At 46.0% G+C, this 26,260-nt stretch overlaps 1 protein-coding gene across 1 annotated transcript in view; it reads right to left on the bottom strand.

The window, feature by feature from the left end:
• Positions 1-8,384: 8,384 nt before the first annotated feature.
• The window catches only part of FTO (FTO alpha-ketoglutarate dependent dioxygenase), a 422,524-nt gene continuing 404,648 nt past the window's right edge, over positions 8,385-26,260 (bottom strand). Inside the window, exon 9 of the mRNA XM_006043050.4 lies at positions 8,385-10,769. Coding sequence (XP_006043112.3) covers positions 10,616-10,769 — 154 coding nt within the window. The 3' untranslated portion in view covers positions 8,385-10,615. The remainder of the gene's footprint in view (positions 10,770-26,260) is intronic.

Here is a 26,260-nt window from a genome sequence, read left to right as displayed (position 1 = left end):
TTAGAATAACCTTAGCAGTGTTACAGGAGCAAGAGAGATGGGGAGCGCTCAGAAACGATTCTTTACCTGTTCAAGGAAGATGAGCCTGCATCTCGCTCTCCTGCAGGCCTGCCCTCCGTTTAAACAAGATGCCTGACCCTGAAAGACAGGCAGTGGCTCCACCCTTGGGATGGCTTGCCCTTGTCCCCTGCCTGCCCCACTCAAGCTCCTTTAATTCAAGAAGAAACACAGCTCTTGCTACTAGTCTATTTTGCTCCTTAACGGTATTGCCCTTGAATGTTTTTTTTCCCATACTGCTGTATAGAGAGTGGCCTTGGCATGCGTGTTTTCGTTGGGGTACTATAGCAAGATTTATCATCATCTTTTATATGTGTTGAGTAATTAGTAAGTACTAGACATGATGTGGGTTTGATCCCTGGGTTGGGAAGATCCTCTGGAGGAGGGCTTGACACCCAGTCCTGAACATTCATTGGAAGGACTGATGCTGAAGCTGAAACTCCAATACTTTGGCCACCTGAGGTGAAGAACTGACTCATTGGAAATGATGCTGGGAAAGATCGAAAGTGGAAGACGGGAACAACAGAGGATGAGATGGTTGGATGGCATCACCAACATGATGGACATGAGTTTGATAAGGCTCTGGGAGTTGGTGATGGACAGGGAAGCCATGCGTGCTGCAGTCCATAGGGCCACAAAATGTTGGACATGACTGAGCGACTGAACTGAACTATTTTCTAGACTTCAGAAAACTTCTCCCTTCTGGGGTGCAATTGGAGGGGTAGGCTAATCTTATCCTTGTTCTTCTTCCCCATATCTTAGGTTTATTTGGGAGGTAGATTTAAGAAAGTCCATATTGGACTTCTCTGGTGGCCCAGTGATTGAGATTCCACCTGCCAATGCAGGGGACACGGGTTTGATCCCTGATCCAGGAAGATTCCACAGCTACTAGTAGTACACCAAAACTACTGAGCCCACGTGCCCTACAGCCGGTGCCACAGCAAGAGAAGCCACCACAACGAGAAGCCCGCAAACTGTGGCGCAGAGCAGCCCCGCTCACCGCAACTAGAGAAAGCTCATGTGCGGCCACGAAGACCCAGCACAGACACCTCTGAAAAGAATGTTCATATTCTTTCTAAATTTCAAGATATATCAGAAACTTATTTGACTTATATGCAGAGTACATCATGAGAAATGCTGGGCTGGAGGAAGCACAAGCTGGAATCAAGATTGCTGGGAGAAATATCAATAATCTCAGATAGGCCGATGACACCACCCTTACGACAGGAAGTGAAGAGGAACTAAAGAGCTTCTTGATGAAAGTGAAAGAGGAGAGTGAAAAAGTTGGCTTAAAGCTCATTATTCAGAAAACTAAGATCATGGCATCTGGTCCCATCACTTCATGGTAAATAGATGGGGAAACAGTGGAAATGGTGAGAGATTTTTTTTGGGGGGGGGCTCCAAAATCACTGCAGATGGTGACTGCAGCCATGAAATTAAAAGACGTTTACTCCTTGGAAGGAAAGTTATGACTAAACTAGACAGCATATTAAAAAGCAGAGACATTACTTTGCCAACAAAGGTCCATCTAGTCAAGGCTATGGTTTTTCCAGTAGTCATGTATGGATGTGAGAGTTGGACTATAAAGAAAGCTGAGCGCCGAAGAATTAATGCTTTTGAACTGTGGTGTTGGAGAAGACTCTTGAGAGTCCCTTGGACTGCAAGGAGATCCAACCAGTCCATCCTAAAGGAGATCAGTCCTGGGTATTCATTGGAAGGTCTGATGTTGAACCTGAAACTCCAATACTTTGGCCATCTGATGCGAACAGCTGAGTCATTTGAAAAGACCCTAATGCTGAGTAAGATTGAGGGCAGGAGGAGAAGGGGACGACAGAGGATGAGGTGGTTGGGTGGCATCACCGACTCAATGGACATGAGTTTGGGTGGGCTCTGGGAGTTGGTATTGGACAGGGAGGCCTGGCGTGCTGCAGCTCATGGGGTCACAAAGAGTCAAACATGACTGAGCGACTAAACTGAACCAGAAACTTGAAAACCCACTTCTGTAATTCTTAAATAACTTAATTTCTCTCATCCAGGCTTTAATTGCCTCATTTGTAAAACAGGTACAGCATATGTAAACTTTTCTTTGGGATACATGTCTTGCTTCTTTGACTAAAATACTCTTTTATTCTTGAAAGAGAAGAACTGAAATTAAAGTCCCTAAGTGGCATCCAACCCCATGGACTGTAGCCCACCAGGCTCCTCTGTCCATGGGATTCTCCAGGCAAGAGTACTGGAATGGGTTGCCATGCCCTCCTTCCGACCCAGGGATCGAACCCATGTCTCTTATGTCTCCTGCATTGGCAGATGGGTTCTTTACCACTAGCACCACCTGGGAGCTAGATGACCCCTAGCACAGAGTCTGGTATTTAGGAAGGAATCAGTGAGTGAGTGTTAGAAGAATCCATTTTGGCTAAGGAAGGGTCAACCTACCAAGAGATGGCAGCATCTGCTGCCTCTGCCCCAGCAAGGATGCCCCTGACACAGCCACACTTCTGTTGCTTTGTGCTGGCCACAGACTTTCATCAGCCCAAGGCTGTCAAATTCACTTCAATTTTGGCCTCGACTGGGACTTCATGCTTTCAGAAAAATTTCCCCCACTGCCTTTCACTTGAGATCCCTGGCAGGGATGGTTCTCCCATTCTGCACGCCCAGCTCACTGAGTGGGCACAAAGAAATGGGAGAAAGCTCAGGAAATGGAAAAAAAAACAAAAAAAAAAAACTCAACTCAGTCTAAACCTTGGGAAATCTACCAGGGTCTGCATCTCTTTAAAAACTATACACAGACATTTCTGGTCGAAGTGAAACCATGCTTGTCACAGAGGACTGGAGACAGCAAATGAAGCCTTAGTCATACACAGTTAGTTTCAAACTTATGTTGCCGCTCACAGGGAGAAATCAATGTACAGTATATTAAAAACAATCACCGCGGCCCTTAAATGATCCAATAGTTTAGCTTTGAATGCATTCAAGCTAATGGGGGCTTTAATGGCTTCTGACAGATCATTCCATTGATCAAGAGGCATGTATGAAATAACGCTGCCTACTAAACTCTGTTTTGATTTTGAGAAAAGAAAACTAAACGTCCATGGTAAACAGGGCTTGATTGTTCAGTGTTCACCAAGAGCCCTCTCGGCCTGACCCTGGTCGGGAGCAGAGGCGGGAAGGACAATGGGAATCCTATATACCTGGCTTGCCTCTCTCTGGGCTCTAATCAAGGGGTAATCAACTGGAAATCTCTGTCTGAAGAGCTGGAGGGGGGGCGGGGGCGGGAGGGTGACCAGGGGTACCGTTCTCTGAGTTGGATGAGTTACGAGCTGGAGCTCGAGTTGCCCTGAGAAATTGACTCAGCCCTTTTGGGGCTCCGAGGTTGGTAGGTTAACTGCACTTGCTCCAAAGTGGAAAAACTCAATTCCCTGTTTGAAAAGATAAAAAGCATTCTAAGCTGGGAATGGCCAATTTGCAAAGTAACAAATGAATGTCTGCTCTCTGTATCTATGTGTCCTGAGGACCCAAGATTATTTTAGCAAGGACTGAACAGTTCTTCACTCTGGAAAGGTGTTTTCTTGGGGTTCATGGTGTCTGAAAAAGTTTTAAAAGTGGCCTTAACAGTATTTTTCAAGACTGTTTTTGTGAAAGTGCAGCCAAGCTCCGGCTGTTTGCTGTGGCCTCAAAACGGAGTTGTAGGTCACTAAGTGTCAAACTGGCTTTGCCGGATCAGAAGCGATAAACGTACACAAACTCTTTCATTACGCATCCAAATGAAACTGATCTCACAAAATAAATAATAATAATCCTTCTTCTTTGGATTTGCCTAGGGCTTTGGTACTTACAGGCTTCCCTGGTGGCTGAGACAGTAAAGAATCTGCCGGCAATGCAGCAGATCTGGGTTTGACCCCTGGGTCAGGAAGATATCCTGGAGAAGGGAATGGCAACCCACTCCAGTATTCTTGCCTAGGAAATCCTATGGACAGAGGAGCCTGACGAGCTACAGTCTGTGGGATCACAAAGAGTCGAACACGACTGAGCAACTAACATTTGGTATTGACAAGGTCCTTCCAAACATTGTCTCTGGCGGGAGAGGTGCTGGCCTCTTAGCGCTGGTGAAGTTTCCTGTCGGTTTCCTGTATATCCTTTGGCTCTGTCTCAGAAGCTGGGAAGGGCAAGCAGGGTACCTTTGAGACCTCAGCACCACTAAAGGGTGGCTAACGTATGGTCTCTGTTGAATATTGAATATGAGAGCTGGAATCAGCTTCCTGTAGCAGTCATTAACCAAGCAGTCTGGGATGGTCTCCAGCACACAGAGTCCGGAACCACTGGGCTTTTCCTAAACTTCCCGGAAAATGACCTTCACCTTTTGGTCCCCATCTGTGGCAGCGCTGTCCTAAGCCAGCACTTCCCATCCCTCAGCAGGAAGCTACAGCACTTTACCAGATTAAAAACAACGGGAAAACCCGCATGCTAGAAGCACTTATTTGTATTGGTGCCATGTTTAGTCAGTGGCTTTTGTAAAATTGATGAATTTTGTCTAAAGGCAAGTGCAGACAGGCAAACAGATCTGTATCTGCTGTTATCCATTTAGCTTGACACACATGTGCAGCGAAACTATTTTACCTCAATTCTTTCAGGACTGATGAAAAGAAAATGCAAGCAAAAGTCACGAACTGCATCATTGGAAAAGAATCACTGAATCTAATGCTGGGAGTTAATTAATGCTTCCTTCCCTGGCAAGAGACAGACCCTGGTACTTAGACATTCAGAGTCAATAAACAATTGTTGAACACAGATCATCCATTAAAAGGTGATGGTGAGAATTTTTAAAGCAGATCTAAAATTGCAAGGGGGTGACCTAATCCCGTTGTAGTAATGGGGAGTACGAGGGAATCATTTTTCAGAGCATCGCATTTATAAAAAGGTCCACACCATCTGCCGAGAGGAAAAAAAAAAAAAGTGGAAGCTGGGAGAGGAAATTGGGATAGAATGGGATGGTAACATATTGTTCTGATACTAAGTAGGAGACTAGTGTGAACCACTATGGTGGCAGGATGGTTTAAACAGCTAGGCGTTATAGAAACAAAGACTGGATCACAGGGAGGTCAAGGGATTTGCCCCAGTCATGAAGCTACAACTGTTATCACAAGAAACTGGGATCATAATTATTAGAGCTGGCATGTCACTGAAGACCCAGCCAGGGCCGGAGGCATGCTGTGTGCACATCAACATCTTAATCTTCACGACAACCTCAGGTGGTAGATATACTACAATTGTTCCCATTTTGCAGATAAGAAAACAAAGGTTTGAAAGGGAGGCTAGCCTTAGGAATACACACAGAATCAGGACTCTGCAACCAAAAGACTCTCCTGACATCCAGGAATCAGAAGATTCTGAAAATCTGATCCATGGTAACCGGATACAGAGCAGGGGTGTCGAGAGGACTGGTGTGCAATCATGGGAAGAGGATCTGGGGGCTCTCTGTGATCCAGTCTTTGTTTTTATAACGCCTAGCTGGTTGGGCTGTCCTGTCACCCCAATGGTTCACGCTGTATCTCCTACTTAGTTCCAGAACGATATGTTACCATCACATTTGATACCTAGATAATAGGCTTCCCAGGTGCAAAGTGGTAAAGAACCTGCCTGCCAATGCAAGAGACTCAAGAGACATGGGTTTGATCCTTGGGTTGGGAAGATCCCCTGGAGGAGGGCATGGCAACCTACTTCAGTATTCTCGCCTGGAGAATCCCATGGACAGAGGAGCCTGGCGGGCTACAGTCCATGGGGTTGCAAAGAGTTGGACACGACTGTGATTACACAACAATCTGGATAATGTTAATAGACTGTATTGCCTTGACAGGTTATGGGGAGAAAGGAAGGGGATGGGCTGAAGATTGGTGGGTCAGCCCTGTTCAGGAGTAAGGCTGGGGTGAGGCTACAGCACAGGGTCTGGGGGTGGGACTTGGGTAATTGAGAGAGCCATGTGTACCCCTTTTCCCGATAATCCCTACAACCAGCCCCCCAGATGCAGCAGCAGCCACGGGAGCCCTGGGCATCGTGCAGGAAGTCATCCCTGGCTGCCTGCTCCTTCCTCCCCCTCCCGTGCTTCTCCCCGTCCTCACCCAGCCTCTCAGAGCTGCCCGGCTCCTTCCTCCCCCTCCCCTGCTTCTCCCCGTCCTCACCCAGCCTCTCAGAGCTGCCCGGCTCCTTCCTCCCCCTCCCCTGCTTCTCCCCGTCCTCACCCCAGCCTCTCAGAGCTGCCCGGCTCTCCCTGCAGTCACAATCATTACAACACTCCTGGGCCTTCCCCCCCCTTTACGGTTGTCAAATTGATTTCACCACTGCCATACCTATGGCTCCCAATGAAACTTAATTAAAAATACCATTTAATCACAAAGTAACAAAGGCAAACTGGATAAACGGCATTACCACTTCAGCGCATTTTAATCCGCACTGCTCCTCGGTCCTTCTCAATCTGTTTGGATGAGAATTGCCTTTTCAAATAAGAACCCCCACCCCCTGCCCCGTCTTCCATGGGCTTGCCTCTGACAGATCTCCAAAATAAACAGTATTTAGCGTGGCATAGATCCAAATGTATGCAATTTGCCCAGTGGTAAAAATCAGCCTTAACTAGATCAGGGAAGAAAAAAAAATGTTGCTTTCCAAAATACTTTCCCTCGAAATATACACCAAAAAACTACTGAATGTGGTGTGTCCATTTAATAGGGTGATGGAATCTTATTTCTAGCACACCTCGGTTTGGTTAGTGATGGATTTGGAAGCTTATTACTAAAATTGTGTCACAAGCCATGCCACGACCACCGCCCGCCACCTCTCTAGTGAACTCCCCGAGCAGAGGCTGCCTGTGAAAGAGGGGGGCGGGGTGGACACAAAGTTGTGGGCGCTGCTGGAAGTGAAGCAACAGGAGGATGGGGTGCCACCTCATGCTCTTGGAGGAGCTGGCAGGACATCTTCTCCACCTGGCCCCAGGAATTGGGAAATTCCTGGTTAGAAAGCCGTGCCTTCGGACTGAGACCCTTCGGAATCCAGAGAGCAACCAGGCAATGATCTGGAAGCGTGAGACTCTCACACCAATGACCCCCACCCTCCTGCATAGAGCCTTCCGTGTTTCTTGGGCACTTGAGAATCACATTCAAACGCTGGTCCCGCCTCCGCCCCACCTGCATCTCCTTCCCTCGTTGGCCTTGTTTCTTTGCTTCAGCCATTGTGGTCCTTTTTCTTCCTTGATCTTCCCACTCTAAGCACCTTCCAGCCTCGGGGCCTTTGTACCTGCTGTTCCCTTTCCTGGGAAGCTCTTCCCCCATCACCCCCTTTCCTGGACTTCCTAAGCCAAGTCACCCTTCCTCAGTCCCCAGCTATGCTCTGTCCCCTTGCCTTATGGGTTTCCATCCTGGTATTGAAAATGATTGGAAACCATCGTGTTGTTTATTTGCAGGCTGACTGTTTCCCCACTATAGAGTTAAGTTCCTACTGGGGTCACCACATCCCCCGCTCCTGCATGGGAGTCAGTACACAGGAGCCCTTGGAAGGCAGGGACCTCCTTGGATGTTCAGGGTTCACCACGCCCCTGAGGTGCAGTAGGTGGTCAAGAAACATCTGTGGGAGGGGAAAGTCAGTAGCATCTTAGCAGAAAGGTACCTATCTCTTCAGATAACTTTCTGATGATAGCTGGGACCGGGGGATGGGGAAGCCTTACAGGTAGCAGTAACGACCACTGACTAAAGGTGGAACCAGGGCAAAGCTTCCTCCCCGCCCCCACTACCCACATGGCCCATGTCCCCAGAAAAGTCCTTCAATAGTTCAAGGGGGAGAAGCAGGAACTGAGTTGATTGTCAGCTTAGTGTCCCCAGCCGCCCCTTTTTTTAATCATCTCTTGCCCTTCCCCCTTCTACCTGTCTGAAACCTACCCTACCCCTCTCCGAGACAAGCATAGGTAATCCTCAAACACACTGAGCTCAAGCTCATTGAAAGCCACCACTTCTTCTGAGAAAACATGATCTCACCTTTTGGATTCACTCCTGGAAGTGCTTTGGAGAAGGCAATGGCAACTCACTCCAGTACTCTCGTCTGGAGAATCCCAGGGACGGAGGAGCCTGGCGGGCTGCCGTCTATGGGGTTGCACAGAGTCGGACACGACTGAAGCGACTTAGCAGCAGCCGGAAGTGGTTTCTCCAACACTGGCTGTTTCCCCACCTGAAAGACCCTGAGCACACTCTTCACTTGCTACCCTCCCCCCCCCGCCCCGCCCCCGCTGGGCCCAGGAAGCATGCTTACCTGCCCCTGTGAGAGAAGAAACAGAGCAGGCACTCTCTTGGTTTCTTATCTCATCCTTTCAAATTTTTATTGTTTATGCATGTTTTATGATGTACATGGCATATTAGTACAAGCAGTCCACAACAATAGCTGGATAGTAATACACATATATGGGGGTAAGCACGCAACGTTATTATTTATTTCTACTCTACGGGTGCAAGCAAGCAGGTGCTGACGTGAAGGGGTAAAGATGGTCAGATTCACAATAAATGGTAACTGGGAGCGACGGGGGCCACAGAGGGTTCAGGCCCCACCTAAGAGGATGCTACCTAGCTCTCTGCCATGTCAGGATGGAGGCTGCTGGGTGCTCTGAATTTTAAAAAGGACACACACATCTTTATGTTATGAAATCTTCCATTTTTGAATACTGGCTCCTCATGAACTATGACAGGGAACAAACATTCTAGGGGGTGAAATAAATCAGGAGGCGATTTGGTCCCAAGGCTGCCCTGCACACCCTGCCTCCATGATTTCATTTCATCTTTCCCGCAACTGTAAGAGGGAGCACTTCATCTTTTACTGATGAGGAGACTGAGGCTTAAGGGCATCAGGGAACTCATCTAAGATTTGAGAGTCTCAAGATGGTGAAACCCCATCTGCCTTGTGTGATGTGATCTCTCTGAGGTTAACTCCATAGAAATGAGCCCAAACCTTGAACCGGTGAGATTCTGATGGCGGGAGAGTTTAGTTCTCAGGGTACCTCTGAATGGGTGAAAAAGCTCCTCGGCTTCCCGAATACTGCAGATGACAAGAGAAGGCAACAGACTGGGGAGAGGGGCTGACTAGTCTTGTGATTTCTGGGGCCACCATAGGGTGAGAGCCAGGCCCGAAAGCGAGAGGTGGGTTCATGGCATCATGAGACAAACTGGCACCAAGATTGAGGAAGGGAGGGGCAGATGCCTACAGCAGGTCAGCTTACTGATATATAATATTTTACTAATATTTGCTGAGTGTTTAACTACGTACCAGAGATTGTTCTAAATCCGTAACTAGATTATTTCATTTCATCTTCACCTTGGGAATCGGTGTGCCTGTAGTTTCCCCATTATACAGATGAGAAAACCGAGGCACAGTCACACGTCAAAGATCACAAGCCAGTGGGCATTTGCATCTAGGCACTCGAAAACCAAAGCTCAAGTTCTAACCTCTTTCTCATCTCTCTGGTGCTCCAGCATCATCAGGATGGGGCACTAGGGTTCTTCAAGCCTCAATTCTAGCCATTATGTGTGGATGGGGGAATTAAAGGAAAACAAATATGTAGTGTGTTGGTTAAATCCAAGAAGCAATGTAAATAGAGTTTTGTCTCTTTCATTAGATCAGGGGAACTTCCTAAAGACAGGATGTCAGTTTTATTTTAATCTTCAACACTGCTCTCTTCCTGTGTGCAGAGTACAGGGCTCACAACCTTGGCTGCCTTAGAGAAGGGAAAGAGGCTACTTTCCAACGAGGCATTGCTCTTCTCATTTACTTTGCAGGTGGGGAGAGCAGCTACAGAGAACTGGAAGACTGACTCTCTCGCTCTCAAACTTTTGACAGAAGTATCATCTAGGAGGGCTTTCTACCAAGATGAAAACGTTCTATGTCCAATACAGTGGTCTCTAGCCACACCTGGGCTACTAAGCACTTGAAATGTGGCTCATGCAACTGAAGAACTGAATTTTTAATTACAATTAAAATGGAATTTAAATGGTAGAAGCCCCATCTACCTAGTGGCTACCATACTGGACCACAGAGACTCTGAAAGGTGTGTTGAGAAAATGGGCTAAACGTCTCTAAATTCGGTCTTCTCCTCCATAACTGGAGAGATCCCCTGTAGGGACTCTGCAAAGGCTTGGGAAAGAGCAAAGTAGGTTAGGTTCTGCCAAAGGCCGGGTTCACCCTGGTCACTCCCCAGGCCTCAGGAGTGGAATGGCTTGCATTAAAAATCCAAGTGGGGAATAGTTTTGTTTTGTTTTGTTTTGCGGGGGGTATTATATTTTGGGGGTATTTTTAATTTAATACCAAATCACTATAACACTGTGTCATTTTCAAACATTTTAATCTTCATGGGTTCCACTCCCTAATTGTTCCCAACTGGAAACAATCTCCAAGGCCATTCTCTATCATCTCAACATTTTCTACAATCTCAAGGCCAAGTCTACCCCATACTGCCCTTGCCTAAGCCCATGACAGGGTTGGAGAAGAAGAACTGAAAATAGCCTTTCCTCCTCCACCTGAGGACTGTGCTCTGCCTCTAGGGCCTGGTTTCCAGAAGCAGACCTCTGAGTTCAGAAACGATTTCTGTGAGGTCAAATGGCAGAGGCATCGAAGGATCACCCTTTTCCCAGTACGGCCGGCATTCTGGCTTCTGATCAGCGGGTAAAGTTCGGGCAATTCGAGACTGGCACCTGGAAGAGTAAGAAGAGGCAGTTAATTCCTGGGAAGAAAGGACTGCAAGACCCATACTCAGGCAACTTGGGACAACCTTGGCAATCCACTGTGATGGTGGTGATGAGGAGGAAGGAAAAATGAGTTTGGGAGGCAGAAAGCAGGTGTGTTCATAAGAAGGAAGAACTGTTTTTGATGAGGCTGGAACTTCTTTATTTCAACTCCCAGATTTGTATTATCTCTCAAGAGCTTTGTAGAAGCCAATCATGGGGGGAAATTCAGTTACTCTGCCTTTAAAATGGTGAATTATTTTTTCATTATCTCGACTGTTATTTAAAGTATGTGATTAAACCATTATCAGATTTAAATGTTTGTGGGATTTCCATGTATTACTAGATTACTGGGAAAGATTAAATTGAATTTACTGCATTAAAACATCCAAGAATAGATTAAACAATATTACAGACTGGGATTGACTTCGGAGATCCTGGAGATTTACAAGTGTCCCAGCTTGCTGTGCTCGGAAAAAGGCACTCCAAGGAGAGACCGATTTATAAGGATATATGCAAATAGAGGTTAATAATCATTTCCACTGATGAATAGGTGGGGAAAACTTCCACAAAATTAAATTAAGAGGCTAGCAAGAGTGACTCCCTAAGGAAAACACTTAAATCACGGTTTTTATTAAATGGATTATTCATCAATAGTAGAGAAATTAATTATCATATGCAACTAAATTATAGCCTCGGAGGAAAAAAGTTGGGGCCACATTGTCACACCTTGGCAGGCAGCTACCTCTCCAAGAGACCAGCTTACTGGAAATTGATCAGGGAAAACTCGGTGGCTTTGGCTTTATGTATCCGAGAAATGAGGATCAGAGAGAAGAAAACACAGATTGCAATAAGAAACGAACAATTTCTCTGTTCTCTTGGAGCACGTGGCGGGGACAGTGCGTGCCCCCAAAAAGAATTATTCTTGAGTACATCTGGGAGAGTTGCCTGGTCCTCTCCCACGCCACCCTCACCTTCTCGGCCTTATCCTCTAAATCAATTAAAAAAGTGGTCCTACCCATCCATCATGTGCCTTCCGTGTAGGACTAACTATGAAGAGATCAAAGAATGGACCATCCCGACCCTATTTCCAAGCCTTGATGGTCGAGAAGGCTCCTAACTAAAAGACATCTTCTCCTCTGGGGAATTATTAATGGTGAGGGGATCCCCATGGGAAAACATACTTCAACTTTACACCTATTTTCTCGGGTGGTTAATTGCTCCACCGGCATTCTGTGCACTCAATCCGTCGTACATTACACAGAACATTCCAATATATCTTCGGCTCTCCGCATCGGGCCCTGATAATAGCGTCTGTTAACATGCACTAAGTACTATTATGTAGCACATCACTTCATAAATAATAAGATTAGCTGACCTCAGGGCCCCAAGAAGAGTAATGTGTTTAAATGTTCTCATTATTTATTTAAAACAAGAATTAAAGCAACAGAAGCTGCTTTTGACAATCCTCTTAGCATAAATATTAAACTGTTTGCACTGATAAGCCCACACAGCACCGAAGAACAGAGGCGCGTTCTACAGACTACTTAATAATAATAGGTGTTTGAGACGCTGCCGCTCACTTCAGTTCTAGAGATATAGTCTCTAAATCACATGAAAGGGATGGGGGAGAAATTAATATTCAAGGGAAGCTGCGACTAATTACAAAGGAACTCTGCAAAGCTTTTTAAATTGTGCTGTCTCTCGGCCTCGGAATCAGAGAGTAAGGCTCAATTTACCAGAGAGGGAGAGTTATTCCAAATTGAGCACTTCCATCTGACGGCAGGGAAATGATCTCTGCACACATTATCCTGGTTGGCAGATTAAAGGGCTATGATAAGTGCTGATCCACCTCGGCTGGCGTAAGGTTTGTCCAAAGTCAATAGAGATGCTTTTTCACCTGTCAAATGGGTTTGGCCCCCTCATTTTGAGAAAGTATTGGAAGTATGAACACCTGCTGCAGAAGTTTGCTGACACTGTATTGCATATGTCGGAAGCCCATCCAGTTTTCTTCTGGGTGAAGTGGCTCTGATTTCCTACTATTGTTCTTCTGATGGAGGGGCTGACTGACGTGGGGACTACCTCCTTCTCATGCTGGCCCTGAGAGGCTAGGAGCTGTGTATACCCACTGCCTCCCTCTGGACTAGAGGCAGAACCCCTTGCTGGGGCTCTTTAGGGCCTTAATCCAGATCTTTCAAGATCACTTTTTTTAATATTCATTTATTCATTTATTTGGCTGTGTTGGGTCTTGGTTGCGGCACTCAAGATCTTCACTGCGTCATGTGGGATATTTCACTGCAGGGCAAGGACCCTCTAGTTGTGGCCCACGGGCTCCAGTAGTTTAGAGTTCATTAATTTAGGGTTTAGTTGCTCCGCGGCACGTGGGATCTTAGCTCCCAGACCAGAGAACAAACCTGCATCCTGCGCACTGGGAGTGCAGAGTCTGAGCCACTGGACCACCAGGGAAGTCCCCTCAAGAGCACTTTAAAGAGCTTCCTTTAGGGACTTCCCTGGCGGTCCAGTGGCTCAGACTCCATGCTCTTCATGCAGGGGACCTGAGTTCGACCCTTGGTCGGGGAACTAGATTCCACATGCCACACTAAGAGTTTGCAAGCTGCAAAACAAAAACATAACTCTTCCTTTAATGCTCAGTGCTCCTTGCCAGTTTGTCAGTGATCATGACTGGGCTCTGCAGAGGGCGTGCTGTTGAGGTCATGTATCCACCTACAAGAAAGGACAGTCAGCCCTGACTCAAATCATACCGTCCGCTTCAACACCATGCCAGATACCGGAACTGAAAAAGAAAGGCTTGAGAATGACCTGAAGGCATATTTTCTTGTACTATGCTTAGTCGCTCAGTTGCGTCTGACTCTTTGTGATCCCATGGACTGTAGCCCGCCAGGCTCCTCTGTCCATGGGGATCCTCCAGGCAAGAATACTGGAGTGGGTTGCCATGTCCTCCTCCAGGTGATCTTTCCGACCCAGGGATTGAACCCACGTCTCCCCCATTTCAGGTGGATTCTTTACCGTCTGAGCCATCAGGGAAGCCCAAGAATACTGGAGCTGGTACTGGAGCTGGTAGCCTATCCCTTCTCCAGGGCATCTTCCTGACCTAGGAATCGAACCAGGTCTCCTGCATTGCGGGTGGATTCTTTACCAGCTGAGCTCCCAGGGAAGCCCCTGCTGAAACCACCATTCAGTCTCTCTCCCATCCTAAGACGGGGAAGCACAGTGGTGAAGGTGTCCTCTGGACACAGGGCACTGCCGCTTCCCTGGGGCCTGACATCTTGAGTATCCTAAACTCACCAAACCTCAGCTTCTCACTTGTCACGTGAGAATAATGATGAGAACAATGACAGTACCTTACGTATGGGCTTGTTGTGGAAGTTATAGGGATTAACACATGTGAAGTACTTAGCATACCGCCTGGCACATTATTACTAAATACTATGGGAGGCCTGGGGTGCTGCGATTCATGGGGTCACAAAGAGTCAGACACGACTGAGCGACTGAACTGAACTGAATCGTCACTATTGTTACTTCTCCTGCCAGTAGAGAGCTGGTGTCTCCAGGGACGACAGGAGATGCCAACGAGGGGGCTGCCTGTTGCTCCTCTGACCGTCCCCTCCCTTCAACGAACTGAGTGGGGTGGCCTCTGGATCGGCTCTTTGTGGGGGAAACTGGAGAGCCAGAGCAAGTCTTTCTGGCTTGAATCAGATGAAGCCTGAGGCTGAATCCTAGCACAATGTGACATTCCAGGATGCCAAGGCTTATGTATGCAAGCTGCTGCAACTCTCCAGTGACAGGCTAAACTACTCAGAAGCAGAAAAGACTTAGCGGTTGCTCCTGAAGACCCAGAATTCTTAATAGGCACTGTCGTTGGACTACTTCGGTGGCAGCTGTTTCAGGCTGACTTGGCATTTCCAGGAAACGAAGTTGGATGGTTTCTCAGCGTGCATACTCTGTGGTTCTCGCAAAATCAAGGGGCCCTGAGTTCTCTTAAGCAATGATTTAGGAATCCTGACAGTAGTGGACATTGGCTGTCTGGTGTCTATTCCCATCTTTGCCACAAAGAAGATTCTAATTTTCCTACGGGGAATTTGTCCTGTCCCTACGCTTGGCCATGTGGTTTGAGTGGAATTGGTTCCATCTCTTACAGACATGCCTTCCCTGGTGGCTCAGAGAGTAAAAGCGTCTGCCTACAACTCAGGAGACCCGGGTTCAATCCCTGGATTGGGAAGATCCCCTGGAGAAGGAAATGGCAACCCAGCCCAGTACTCTTGCCTTGAAAATCCCATGGACGGAGGAGCCTGGTAGGCTACAGTCCATGGGGTCGCAAAGAGTCAGACACCACTGAGCGACTTCACTTTCTTTTCTTACAGACAGAGGAGAGAAGCTAAATAGTAAGAAACTCAAGCTAAACAGCAAAAAACTCAGCTCAACAGTAAGAAAGTTACAGTTTCCCTTTTCCACCTTGTACTCTCTACTCCCATCCTTAAGAAAAAAAATCCTCTTTTGAATGCTTTGGATTAACAAATAAACTTAGATCTACTTAGAAAAGAAAGTGATGTCGCTCAGTTGTGTCCGACTCTTTGTGACCCCGTGGACTGTAGCCCACCAGGATCCTCCATCTAAGGAATTTTTCAGGCAAGAATACTGGAGTGGGTTGCCATTTCCTTCTCCAGGGGATCTTCCCGACCTGGGTCTCCTGCACTGCAGGCAGATTCTTTACCATCTGAGCCACCAGGGAAGCCTTGGTGGCTTTCACTTTCACTCAGAAAACCCTGCTCCTTTTATGGAGCATTGCCAGGGGAGCAGAGGAAAATGACATATACTTCATCTCTCTCCCTCCGAAAATCACAGTATTTCAATTCAAAGGACTCTATAAGCCACCCTCAAAACTCCTGCTACTGAGGAAGGGTTCTCCCTGAATGACCTAGTGACGTAACAGGAAGCAGCTGAAAGGTGTCCCGTTGGCTGGTCTGTGAGCCGACTGTCCAGAGGTCCCCTCCTCATCCCCGCCCACAGGTGTAACTCATGCAGGGCCCCACTGCTCGCTGATTTCCCCCAGGGCTACACTTCCATCTGGATCATCAGGACGGCAGCTACATTAGTGGGCACTGGTCGCCATGCTGAAATTAACCACTTTAGCTAAAGTGTGTGTTAATTATGGGTATGCAAGCAGTCAATAAAAGGTTAATGCACGAGTCAGAGGATAAATTTCTTCCCTTATTGCATCACTTCACAGACTAAATGACTAACATTATACTTTGTGTTTTTAATCAATAGGTTTTACAGTAATGTGCTGGCCATTGATTTTAAGAAAACATGTACGGTCTTCCTCCTCGTCCTTAAATTTTGCGACAAATAAAGAAGGACAGGTAACATTTCCATTAAGTATGCTTGATGAAATGACAAGATTTCGGGAGAAATGGTTCCTGCTAAAAGATGGACTGGGATAAAGCAAGCATTAAAAAAAAAAAAAAAAAAAGAAGTACCAGAAACTAGAACTTGATGGATTAAATATTACCAAGCACAGGCCTTGAGGAGACAAGGAAAACAAACTCCTAAGAGAGAATTCTTTAATGTGAAAGAAGAGAGTAACTCCTGATAAAGTAAGTACATTCTGCATGTTGTTTGAGCATCCTGAAGAATCTTAACACGCAGCACTGATTTCACAATAACCTGAGAGAGGAAGAGGTTGGCATTTGAACCATGTTTCACAAGAGAGCTGCCTCATGCAAGGTTAATTCAGTGGCAGGTGGGAGAGTGGGGGATGGGCAGACCCTGGACATTTGGTAGGCTACCCTTTCTACCATGTTCCATCTTTCTCATGGATTCCCATTTGGACCAAAATGGGCCCTATCCCCTGATTCCTTGGCTATTCCTGCCAAATTCAGGTATTCAGGAGATTCCAAACCATTTCAGGGGAACGAAAGGAGCAAAATGTTTTCATCATGTTTCTACAAAATAATTACAGCAAATGAACTGATAAAACTTTCTTCTCTTCATTCCAATGACTTTGAGGTTCTCAGAGCATAAGTATCTTTTGTCTGTAGATGTAAAAGATACACCTTCATCTTCTGACAGAGCTTTCTTTTCTTTTGGCTGTGCTTTGTGGCATGTGGGATCTTAGTTCCCCAAACAGGAATCGAATGCATGCCCCCTGCGGTGGGAGTGTGAAGTCTTTACCACTGGGCTGCCAGGAAAGTCCCACTCCTTTATCTTTTAAAAGCCTAAACTACTTCTAATTATACAGTTATCCGCAGGTATAGACAGTCATCCCCAGGTATATAGAGTCATCCCCCAGTATTTTTGGGGAATTGATTCCAGAATCTCCTGCTTGGGTACCAAAATCCATGGATGCTCATATCCCTTTCAGCTGGCCCTCCGTATCCTCAGGTTATGTATCCAGATACAGAGGTCTGACTGTATATTTATTTATTAAAAATCCATGTATCAGGGAATCTTCTTAGTTCAAGTCTATTCAAGGGTCAACTGTATTCCTGGGGTGACCCTGAGAAAAATTTCTTGATCTCTTAGTTTCCTCAACTGCTGTGTGAAGTCTATGTGCCCCTGCTTCACTGGACTAGGTGAAGATAAAAATTAAACAATGTACATAAAAGTCCTTTAAAATATGTAGACTACTGCACAAATGTTGAATTACACATCCATAGTCCGCTTCAACTTCCCAGGTGGCTCAGCAGCAAAGAATCTGCCTGCCAAGAAGGAGACACAGGTTTGATCCCTGCATTGGGAAGATCCCCTGGATAATGAAATGGCAACCCACTCCAGTATACTTGCCTGGCAAATGCTATGGACAGAGGAGCCTAGCAGGCTACATACAGTCCATGGGGTTGCAAAAGAGTTGGACACGACTTAGCGACTAAACAACAACAGCCCTTTCCAATGTGATACAAGTTCTATTTTTAAAATACAGCTCAGGCAACATTGGCTGGGAGGCCTGTAATGCTTTAAAATGTGTGGGGAAAAAAATGAATAAACTATGTGTATCCAGACAATGAAATGTAATGTAGCCGTTAAAAAGAAAGCATTAACAAAAAAAAAAGCTAGTGTGAAAGACATCACACTTCTAAAGACTAGAACAATTTAGACTCACAGCATCATCAGAAAATACCCAAGGACTAAAAAAAGTACACTCTTCTCCAAGTCCGAGTTTTTTTCTGGAATTTTCATTCATGCTGAAGAGTTGACCGTCCTTCTGATTCACATCAAACAGAAGGCTTTTTCAGGATATTGGTCACATCAGAACATATTCATTCCTTCAAACAGTGTCAACCAGCACCAAAGTTTAAGAGGCTTCACTCAAGTAGAAAATCCTGACGTGTCACATCAAATCGATTAATACATTTAACCTGCAAAAACCCAACTGCCAGGACCAGTGTGCAAAAAGTGGGAAATAACAATGTAAAGGAGTAATAATTTCTTCAATGGCTTCTATGCTTTGGATGGAGCTCAGATCAATCCGGGACCTTGAATGCTCTCTGTTCTTAGTCTCCCCAGGCCCAGTAGAATAGAAACATCTCACCAGGCAGAGTAATTCCAGTGTTTAAAGACAAGTAGTACTTTATGTGTGGGCTTCCTTAGTGGCTCAGTGGTAAAGAATCCTCCTGCAATGTGGAAGATGCGGGTTCAATCCTTGGGTGAGAATCCCAGGGACAGGGGAGCCCGGTGGGCTGCCGTCTATGGAGTCACACAGACACGACTGAAGTGATTTAGCAGCAGCAGCAGCAGGAAGATCCCCTGGAGAAGGAAATGGCAACCCACTCCAGTATTCTTGCCTGGAGAATCCCATGGATGGAGCCTGGTGGGCTACAGTCCATGGGGTTTCGAAGAGTCGGACATGACCTAGTGAGTAAACAACAACTCTGATCCTATACTGTTCTCTCATTGGGAGGGGACGGGAATAACCCAAGCAAAGCCCAGCTGCTGTAAATATTAACAGCTGTGTTTTCCACATTTGTTTGGAACTCAACATTTTCTATGTAAACAGTGGTTCTCATAGTTCCTAATTCTTCGCCTCAAAACCAATATTACCTATAATTTCTCTGAAATATAATATTAATATATTATGTAGCCCAGTAACCATAAATAGCAGGGTGTCAAGAGTTCCAACTTGGGATCCAAAAAGAAATTTCCTTTGACCAGGGTTTCCGGTCCACCTGGTGTACGGAACCTGGGCTTCGTCCCACTCTGGATCACTGAAAGAGCCCCTGTGACCTGTGGCAAAGGTTCTACCAAAGAAGAGCAGCACTGGGGTGAGGGATATGGTGCTCAGATAGTACCTCTAAGAGGTCAGGAGAGGAAAAGGCAAGGTCCCAAGACCTCTTGCTGGTATAAGAATCAGGGATGCTTTTTGGCAACGGAATGGCTTACTGAGCCATTTAATAGGCCTTAAAGGCATCTCTGTTCTTTCTTTCAGGGCCCAGGAGGATGGCACATGCTTTTCCCTTCTACAGTACAAGCTGCTGCCTCTTCTAGGGCTTCCTCCCAACCCACATGACTATACTGTGTAATCCTGCCATCTCCTTACCCCTCTGCCCTTACGAGTTTTTTCAGAGGTTCTGTTGCTATGGGAGATCCTATAAAGAATTTCTATTTCATGCCCCTGCTTCCCTGATGACATCTCCTCTCAGAACAAAGGAATAGTAATAATAGTAATAGAAACATTAAACATAGCCAATCATATACACTGGGCTTCCCTGGTGGCTCAGATGGTAAAGAATCTGCCTGCAGTGTGGGAGATGTGGGTTCGATCCCTGGGTCGGGAAGATCTCCTGGAGAAGGGAACGGCAAAGAGTCGGACATGACTGAGCAACTAACACACACACACACAATCATATACACTAAGCATCAGGCACCGTGAAAAGTGAAAGTGAGAGTCGCTCAGTCGTGTCCGACTCTTTGCGACCCCATGGACTCTACAGTCCATGGAATTCTCCAGGCCAGAATACTGGAGCAGGTAGCCGTTCCCTTCTTCAGAGGATCTTCCTGACCCAGGGATCAAACCCACATCTCCCACACTGCAGGCAGATTCTTTACCATCTGAGCTACCAGGGAAGCCCAGACACTGTATAAGTCTTTTCATTAAATCCATGTCCTAGAACAGAAGTGGAGGTACAGAAGATTAACTAACTTGTCCAAGATTTCACAGCTCAAGAAAGGACAGAGTCGGGATTTAGCAAAATTGTCTGATTCCTAATCTCCAGCTCTTTGTAATATTCCGAAATATAGACATCAAAAGAATCATTTTAGATCCTGGTTTTAAAAAGTTTCCTGAAGGCACCTGGCCCCAAGCTAGACTCCCCAGAGGAAGGTCCTGTTCATGTGAATTTCTGCATGTGACTCTTCAGACTGCGCCAGTCTGCAAAAACACACACCATCTTAACCTGCCACAAAGGACCACAAAAATGCTGAAGGGCATATGTGGGGTGGGGAGGGGACACAAGGGTTTCTTTGGGTCCATAGGCAACTCACATTAAATTCATCTCCATTTCAGAGGATACCAGACTTAACATTGGTTCCTGTAGACCTGAAGCTTGGCCCCCTAAGCAGGCAACTGGTGACTTCTCAGGGTCCAACACAGAGAACAGGCCTCCTGGACTCCTTCCCCTTACTCCAGGGACTCCGGCAGGCTTGTGGAACCACTTAATATGTGAGACTGCTTGGCCCACCACTGGGGTGTAAGCCCAGGAGGCGGAGGGTAGAAAACAATTTTATCCCCAGCTTCATTTGTCGGCTCGTCAGTTACATAATGAGAGTGATGAATGGGCTACCTTGACAGCTGAACGTTTAGGAGCTGCTGACCTTTGATCTCTGGTCACATGATAGGGTCATCTGAAACTGGCATGACTTCTACCTGGCTGAGGGTAACAATATAAAGGTCAAATCGGCTGGACGATTATATGAATCAGGTCTGAGGCAGCTTGGTTAGGAGTTTTAAGAGAGGCCGGGTTGGGTTCCCCAGCACACAAAGCTATGGAACCACTGCAGAACTGTGCTCAACAAAAGATATACAATTTCAAAGCAGTCTAGAGTAACTTTCCTTGCAAGGGAATAGAATGAACTCATTATTTTTAAAGGGCAACAATGAAAACAAACACTTTGGAAGAAAATATATTCTGCCAGTGATTCTGCCATTGGGAGGGAAAGCATACAGCCCTATGACTTAATGAGTGATATTAATGCTATACCTGCAACATGGCAGAAGGTCTGATTTGATGCAATTACTGGAACAAAATCCCCACAGGGTAGTATCAAGCCCTCCTTTCAGCCATAGAATACGGTCTCTCCTCCATCCTCTGTCAGCACCGTACCCCACAAAAGGCCATGATTGACAAAAGATAACCCTTTCCAAATTTCACGACTTCCCCCGTTGCCTGAAACTTAAGTAAAGTTTGCATGGGACAGTCTCAAACTTCAGAAAGCTCCCAGAATAACTTACGATCAGAAATTCAAGACAGCTGTGATTTTCAGATGCACTGTAACATTTTTTAAAAAATGTTTCTTCTTGCAAACCTGAAGATTTTTGCTTTTTGACTATTCGGTTAAGTTCCATTTACTTAGAATCAGATAATAGCCGTCACAGAAATAATGAATATAGTTATGAAAATGAAAGCTAAGGGGTCAAAGCCGTTGATTTTCAGGATCTAGAAACTTCAAAACCCATGGAAGAAGCAGACATTACAGAGGAATCTGGTTTACATCAAGAGCTTATTTCCTACAAAGGATTTTTCCCTGCAAAGTCAAAGACCGACAGACAGACGGCCACTGCCACATAACCCGCTCATACTCTTGAGAGATGAGCAAAGCAAAGGACAATGGCTTACAGCACAAAAGGCCAGCTGTTCTGACTCTGGAATGCTCATTTGAGTTGTAAGCTGTGAAATAAATTTGAGTTGATGGTTCTCCCATCTGCTCACCTGTCAGTCTCTTTCCACTGGGCTGCTGTTCTTAGAAATACTTGCGAGTAACCTGCTTAATTGGTTTTTGGAGGCCGAGAAGCATCTCCCAAGTTTACTTTAACCTTATGCCGAACGTGAGGCTAACTGGGCCTTTGTTCCTCTTCTCTTTTTTAAGAATATTCGTTAATAGGTCGAGAGCACTCACACAGAAAACTCGGTGGAGCCCCAAACCAACAGTGGGCAGGGGAAGGCTGTCCAAATGTGGAGTGAGAAAATGGCAGGCTGAAACAGATTGCCAATTGATCAAGGATATCCCATGGACCGGGGAGCCCGGCGGGCTAGAGTCCATGGGGTCACAAAGTGTCGGACATGCCTGAGTGACTAACACATACACATCCCAGTCTTTTGATGAATCTATGCTCTGCACCCATTTAAGAGCTGGGTCCTGGTGCTTCCTGGTGGTCCAGCGGTTAAAGATTTGGCCTTCCAATGCAGAGGGTGCGGGTTCTATTCTTGGCTGGGGAGCTAAGATCCCACATGCATTACGCCCCAAAAAATAAAATATAAGACAGGAGCAAAACAAATTCAATAAAGAATTTAAAAAAAAACAAAAATGGAGTCCAAGTCAAATTCTTACAATGGTCCTCAAGTCCCTACATGACCTACCCCTTCCCCACCCCTACTCCTGGTCTCTCCTTCCATTTGTCCCATTATTCACTTTGATCCAGTCCCACTGGCTTATTTCTTCTTCCTTGAACAGGCAAAGAACACTCTCAGGTATTTGAATCTGCTGTTTCTTCAGCTTTGAAAACTCTTTCCCTAAAATATCCATGTGGCTCATTCCCCTGTTCCTTCAGGTCATTGATTAAACATAATCCAATGATCAAGGCCTTCCTAGATTGCCCTACGGAAGACAGCAGCTTCTCCCCTTCCTCCGTATCCAACCCCGTGCTCCCCACTCCTCATCTTCTTTTCCTGCCCCATTTTTTGCTCCACAACACTTGATACCGTGTGTGTGTGTGTGTGTGTGTGTGTGTGTGTGTAAGCTCTCTGAAGGCAGGAATTTCTGTTTTACTCATTGCTATATCCTCCGAGCCTAAAGCACAGTTTGGCACATTGTAGCTACAATAAATGGGCTTTCCCAGGCAGCTCAGTGGTAAACAATCCACCTGCTAATGCAGGAGATGCAAGAGATTCGGGTTTGATTCCTAGGTTGGGAAAAGACCCTGGAGGAGGAAAGGGCAGCCACAGTAAATAGGGTTGGGATGCACAGATGATGGAAAGCAATTTGCATCGTGGGAACTTCCAAGTGTACAAAGATGAACTCATCTCTCTGTGAGAGCACCCATTTTATGATGAAGACAGTAAAAGTACAAGGCACAATCAGAGGAGGAATAATAATATCTTATTACCCACGGACAAGGAGGATGAGAGGGCAGGAAAAAATATTGGTCTGGAAATTCAAGACCCAGCTCTACACTAACCTATCCTGAGATCATGGGCAAAACCTTGGCTTTCTGGCCACTGGTACTCAGATCTGTAAAATGAAGGGCTGGGTTAGACAATCCCTAAGGTTCTTCCCATCTTTAAAAAAATTGGGATTTGATATAAAAATCTATTTAACGATATTTATTTTATTTATTTATTTTTGGTGGTGGCGGGTCTTAGTTGCAGCATACAGGACCTTCGTTGCGGCACGTGGACTTCTCTTGAGTTGTAGCTCTTGGGCTCAGTAGTTGCGGCATGCGGGCTTAGCTGCCTACACAGCATGTGGGATCTTAGACTCAAACCTGTGTCCCCTGCATTGGAAGGCGGATTCTCAACCACTGGATCACCAGGGAAGTCTGTCCCTATATATAAATATTATGGTTTACCTCCACATACCTTATCTCAAGTGACCCTCACTACTAGGATAGGAAATAAAGGTGCTGGCCCAGTTGGAGAGATATGGACGTGGAGGCCTTGCTCTAGGTCAGTCACATGGCTGGTAAGTCATGTAGCTGGGACTGAAATTTAGGTGATTTGCTAGTTAAGCATTTTTCTAGGAAACCTCACTTCTACTGGTGGAATTGGAAGTACTACCCCTCACTGCTACTCTGATTCAGAAACTATTTTTGCCGGCAAATTCTCATTCCCTCGAGGTAACACATGTGTATCACAGACTCCACTGGACACTATTCTACTCTAGCCCAAGAACCCATGGATTCTCTAAGCTGCCATTTCAAGACTAGAGATAATAAACAGCTCCCGCCACCTACAGGTGTTTTATGACAGGAATAAAACTATACTTCAGTGGAGCTCTTCAGTAGAAGGGCAAGAAGTCCAAGCAGCTGTAGCATCAGGATTGCTATGCGAACAAGGCCCCAAACTCCAAAGACATCAGAAATGTCCTCATCTTGAAGCCAAAGCAAACCTGCGTTTTATACCCCTAGGAACGGAATGATGTTTCTGCAGCTAATGTTTAGAAATTAAAATTGCTTTTACGCACATAAATAGCTATGCTCCTGGGTTCAGTGATCAAAAAGAGGAAAACTCAATAAACTATAATGGTAAAGAATGAAAAAGTATAGATATATACATATGCTCTTGTTTAGTCAGTCGGTCATATCTGACTGTAGCCACCAGGCTCCTCTGTCTATGGGTTTCTCCAGGCAAGTGGGTAGTCTTTCCCTTCTCCAGGGGATCTTCCCAACCCAGGGACTGAACCTAAGTCTCCTACGTCTCCTGAATTGGTAGGCAGATTCTTCATCACCGAGCCACCAGGGAATCCTCACACATATATGTATATATAACTGAATGACTTTGCTGTACACCTAAAACTAATACAATATTGTAAATCAACTATACTTTAGTTTTAAAAAAGGGTGACAACTCAGTGTAGCTTACTAAGTGCCTGCCTACTGACCTACTGATCAAGACAGGATTAGGGCAGAAGGGGTTTGGTTAGTGCTCTGTGTGTGTGCCTGAGTTCATTCATTCATTCAACAAATATTTACTAGGTACAAGGATCTAGTGGAGTAGGAAATGGCAACCCACTCCAGTGTTCTTGCCTGGAAAATTCCATGGACAGAAGAGCCTGGCGGGCTACAGTCCATGGGGTCGCAAGAGTTGGACACGACTGAGTGATGTTCACTTCACAAGGATCTAGAGATACAGTAATGAACTAGACAAAGTTCCAGGTCTCATGGAGCTAACTATTCTACTGAAGGAAGACAGAATAAGCACATGTATTAGTTATAAGGGGCTTCCCAGGTAGCTCAGTGGTAAAGAATCTGCCTGCTAAGCAGGACACACAGGAAATGCTGGTTCAGTCCCTGACTTGGGAAGATCCCCTGGAGGAGGAAATGGCAACCCACTCCAGTATTCTTGCCTGGAAAGGGCCTGTTGGCAGAGGAGCCTGGAGGGCTACAGTCCATAGGGTTTCAAGGAGTCAGACCCGACTGAGCGACTCAGCAACAGCAGTATTAGTTATATAACTGCATCTAGCTGCCAGCAAGAGGGATTAGAAATTAACAGTGGCTAAAGAAGAGGGAAGCTTGTTTTTGCTTTTTCATGGAAGGTCACATGACAGCAATCCACAGACATCCAGGACTTGGGCTGCTCCATCTATCTTTTTGCTCTGCCATTCTTAGCTGACGGCTGCCATCTTTGAGCTCACCTTAAGGTCCAGGTGCCTAGCCACTGTATCTGGTATCCCAAGCAGGAGCAGGAAGGCGAGAGGGGTAAAATACACCCTTACCTCCTCCTTCTAAGGAAGACAGCCAACCAACCTCCACCTCTAGCTCACAGACTAGAACTCAGTCCCTGGGCTACAGAAGAGGCTGGGAAGTGCTGGGTTTTAACTGGATGTGCCACCTTCTTCTTTGCTCCATCAGGACTGGGATTCTACAAACTTACGGTTGCCAGGGAGGAAGGATAGTTAGGGACTTCGGGATCGACACGTATACACTGTTATATTTAAAATGGTTAACCAACAAAGGCCTACTCTATAGCACAGCTCAATGTCATGTGGCAGCCTGGATGGGAGGGGAGTTTGGGGGAGAATGGATACATGCATATGTATGGCTGAGTCCCTGTGCAGTCCTCCTGAATCTATTACAACATTGGTAATTAGCTATACTCCAAAATAAAAAGCTTTTTTAAAACAACAACAACAACAACAACCTGGGATTCTATACTCAGGAACAAGGAAAGAAAGGGGACAGGATGAGAAACTAGTATTCTCTGCCACACGAGGTCAGTGAATAGACATTAAGGTAATTTCTGCTAGAGATAAATGCTCTGGAGCAAATCAAACAGGAAATGAGTAAGAGAGCGAATGAGAGATGGGGGAATGGTTCTGCCTGGAGTGGGAGGAGCAGGCATCTCCCCCGGGGGAAAGAGATTTTAGGTGACCATGAGTCAAGCATGGTCAAGAGAAACCGCAAGGAGGCTGAAGGAGGGTGACCAAGGAATGCAGGTGGCAGGGTCAGAGAGGACCAGGGCCTTGGCAGCTATTGTACAGACTGATTGTATTCTAAGTGAGGTGGGAAAGCC

The sequence above is a fragment of the Bubalus bubalis genome, chromosome 18 (assembly GCF_019923935.1).
Source record: "Bubalus bubalis isolate 160015118507 breed Murrah chromosome 18, NDDB_SH_1, whole genome shotgun sequence".
Classification (NCBI taxonomy): domain Eukaryota; kingdom Metazoa; phylum Chordata; class Mammalia; order Artiodactyla; family Bovidae; genus Bubalus; species Bubalus bubalis.
This window is presented reverse-complemented; position numbering and strand designations above follow the sequence as displayed.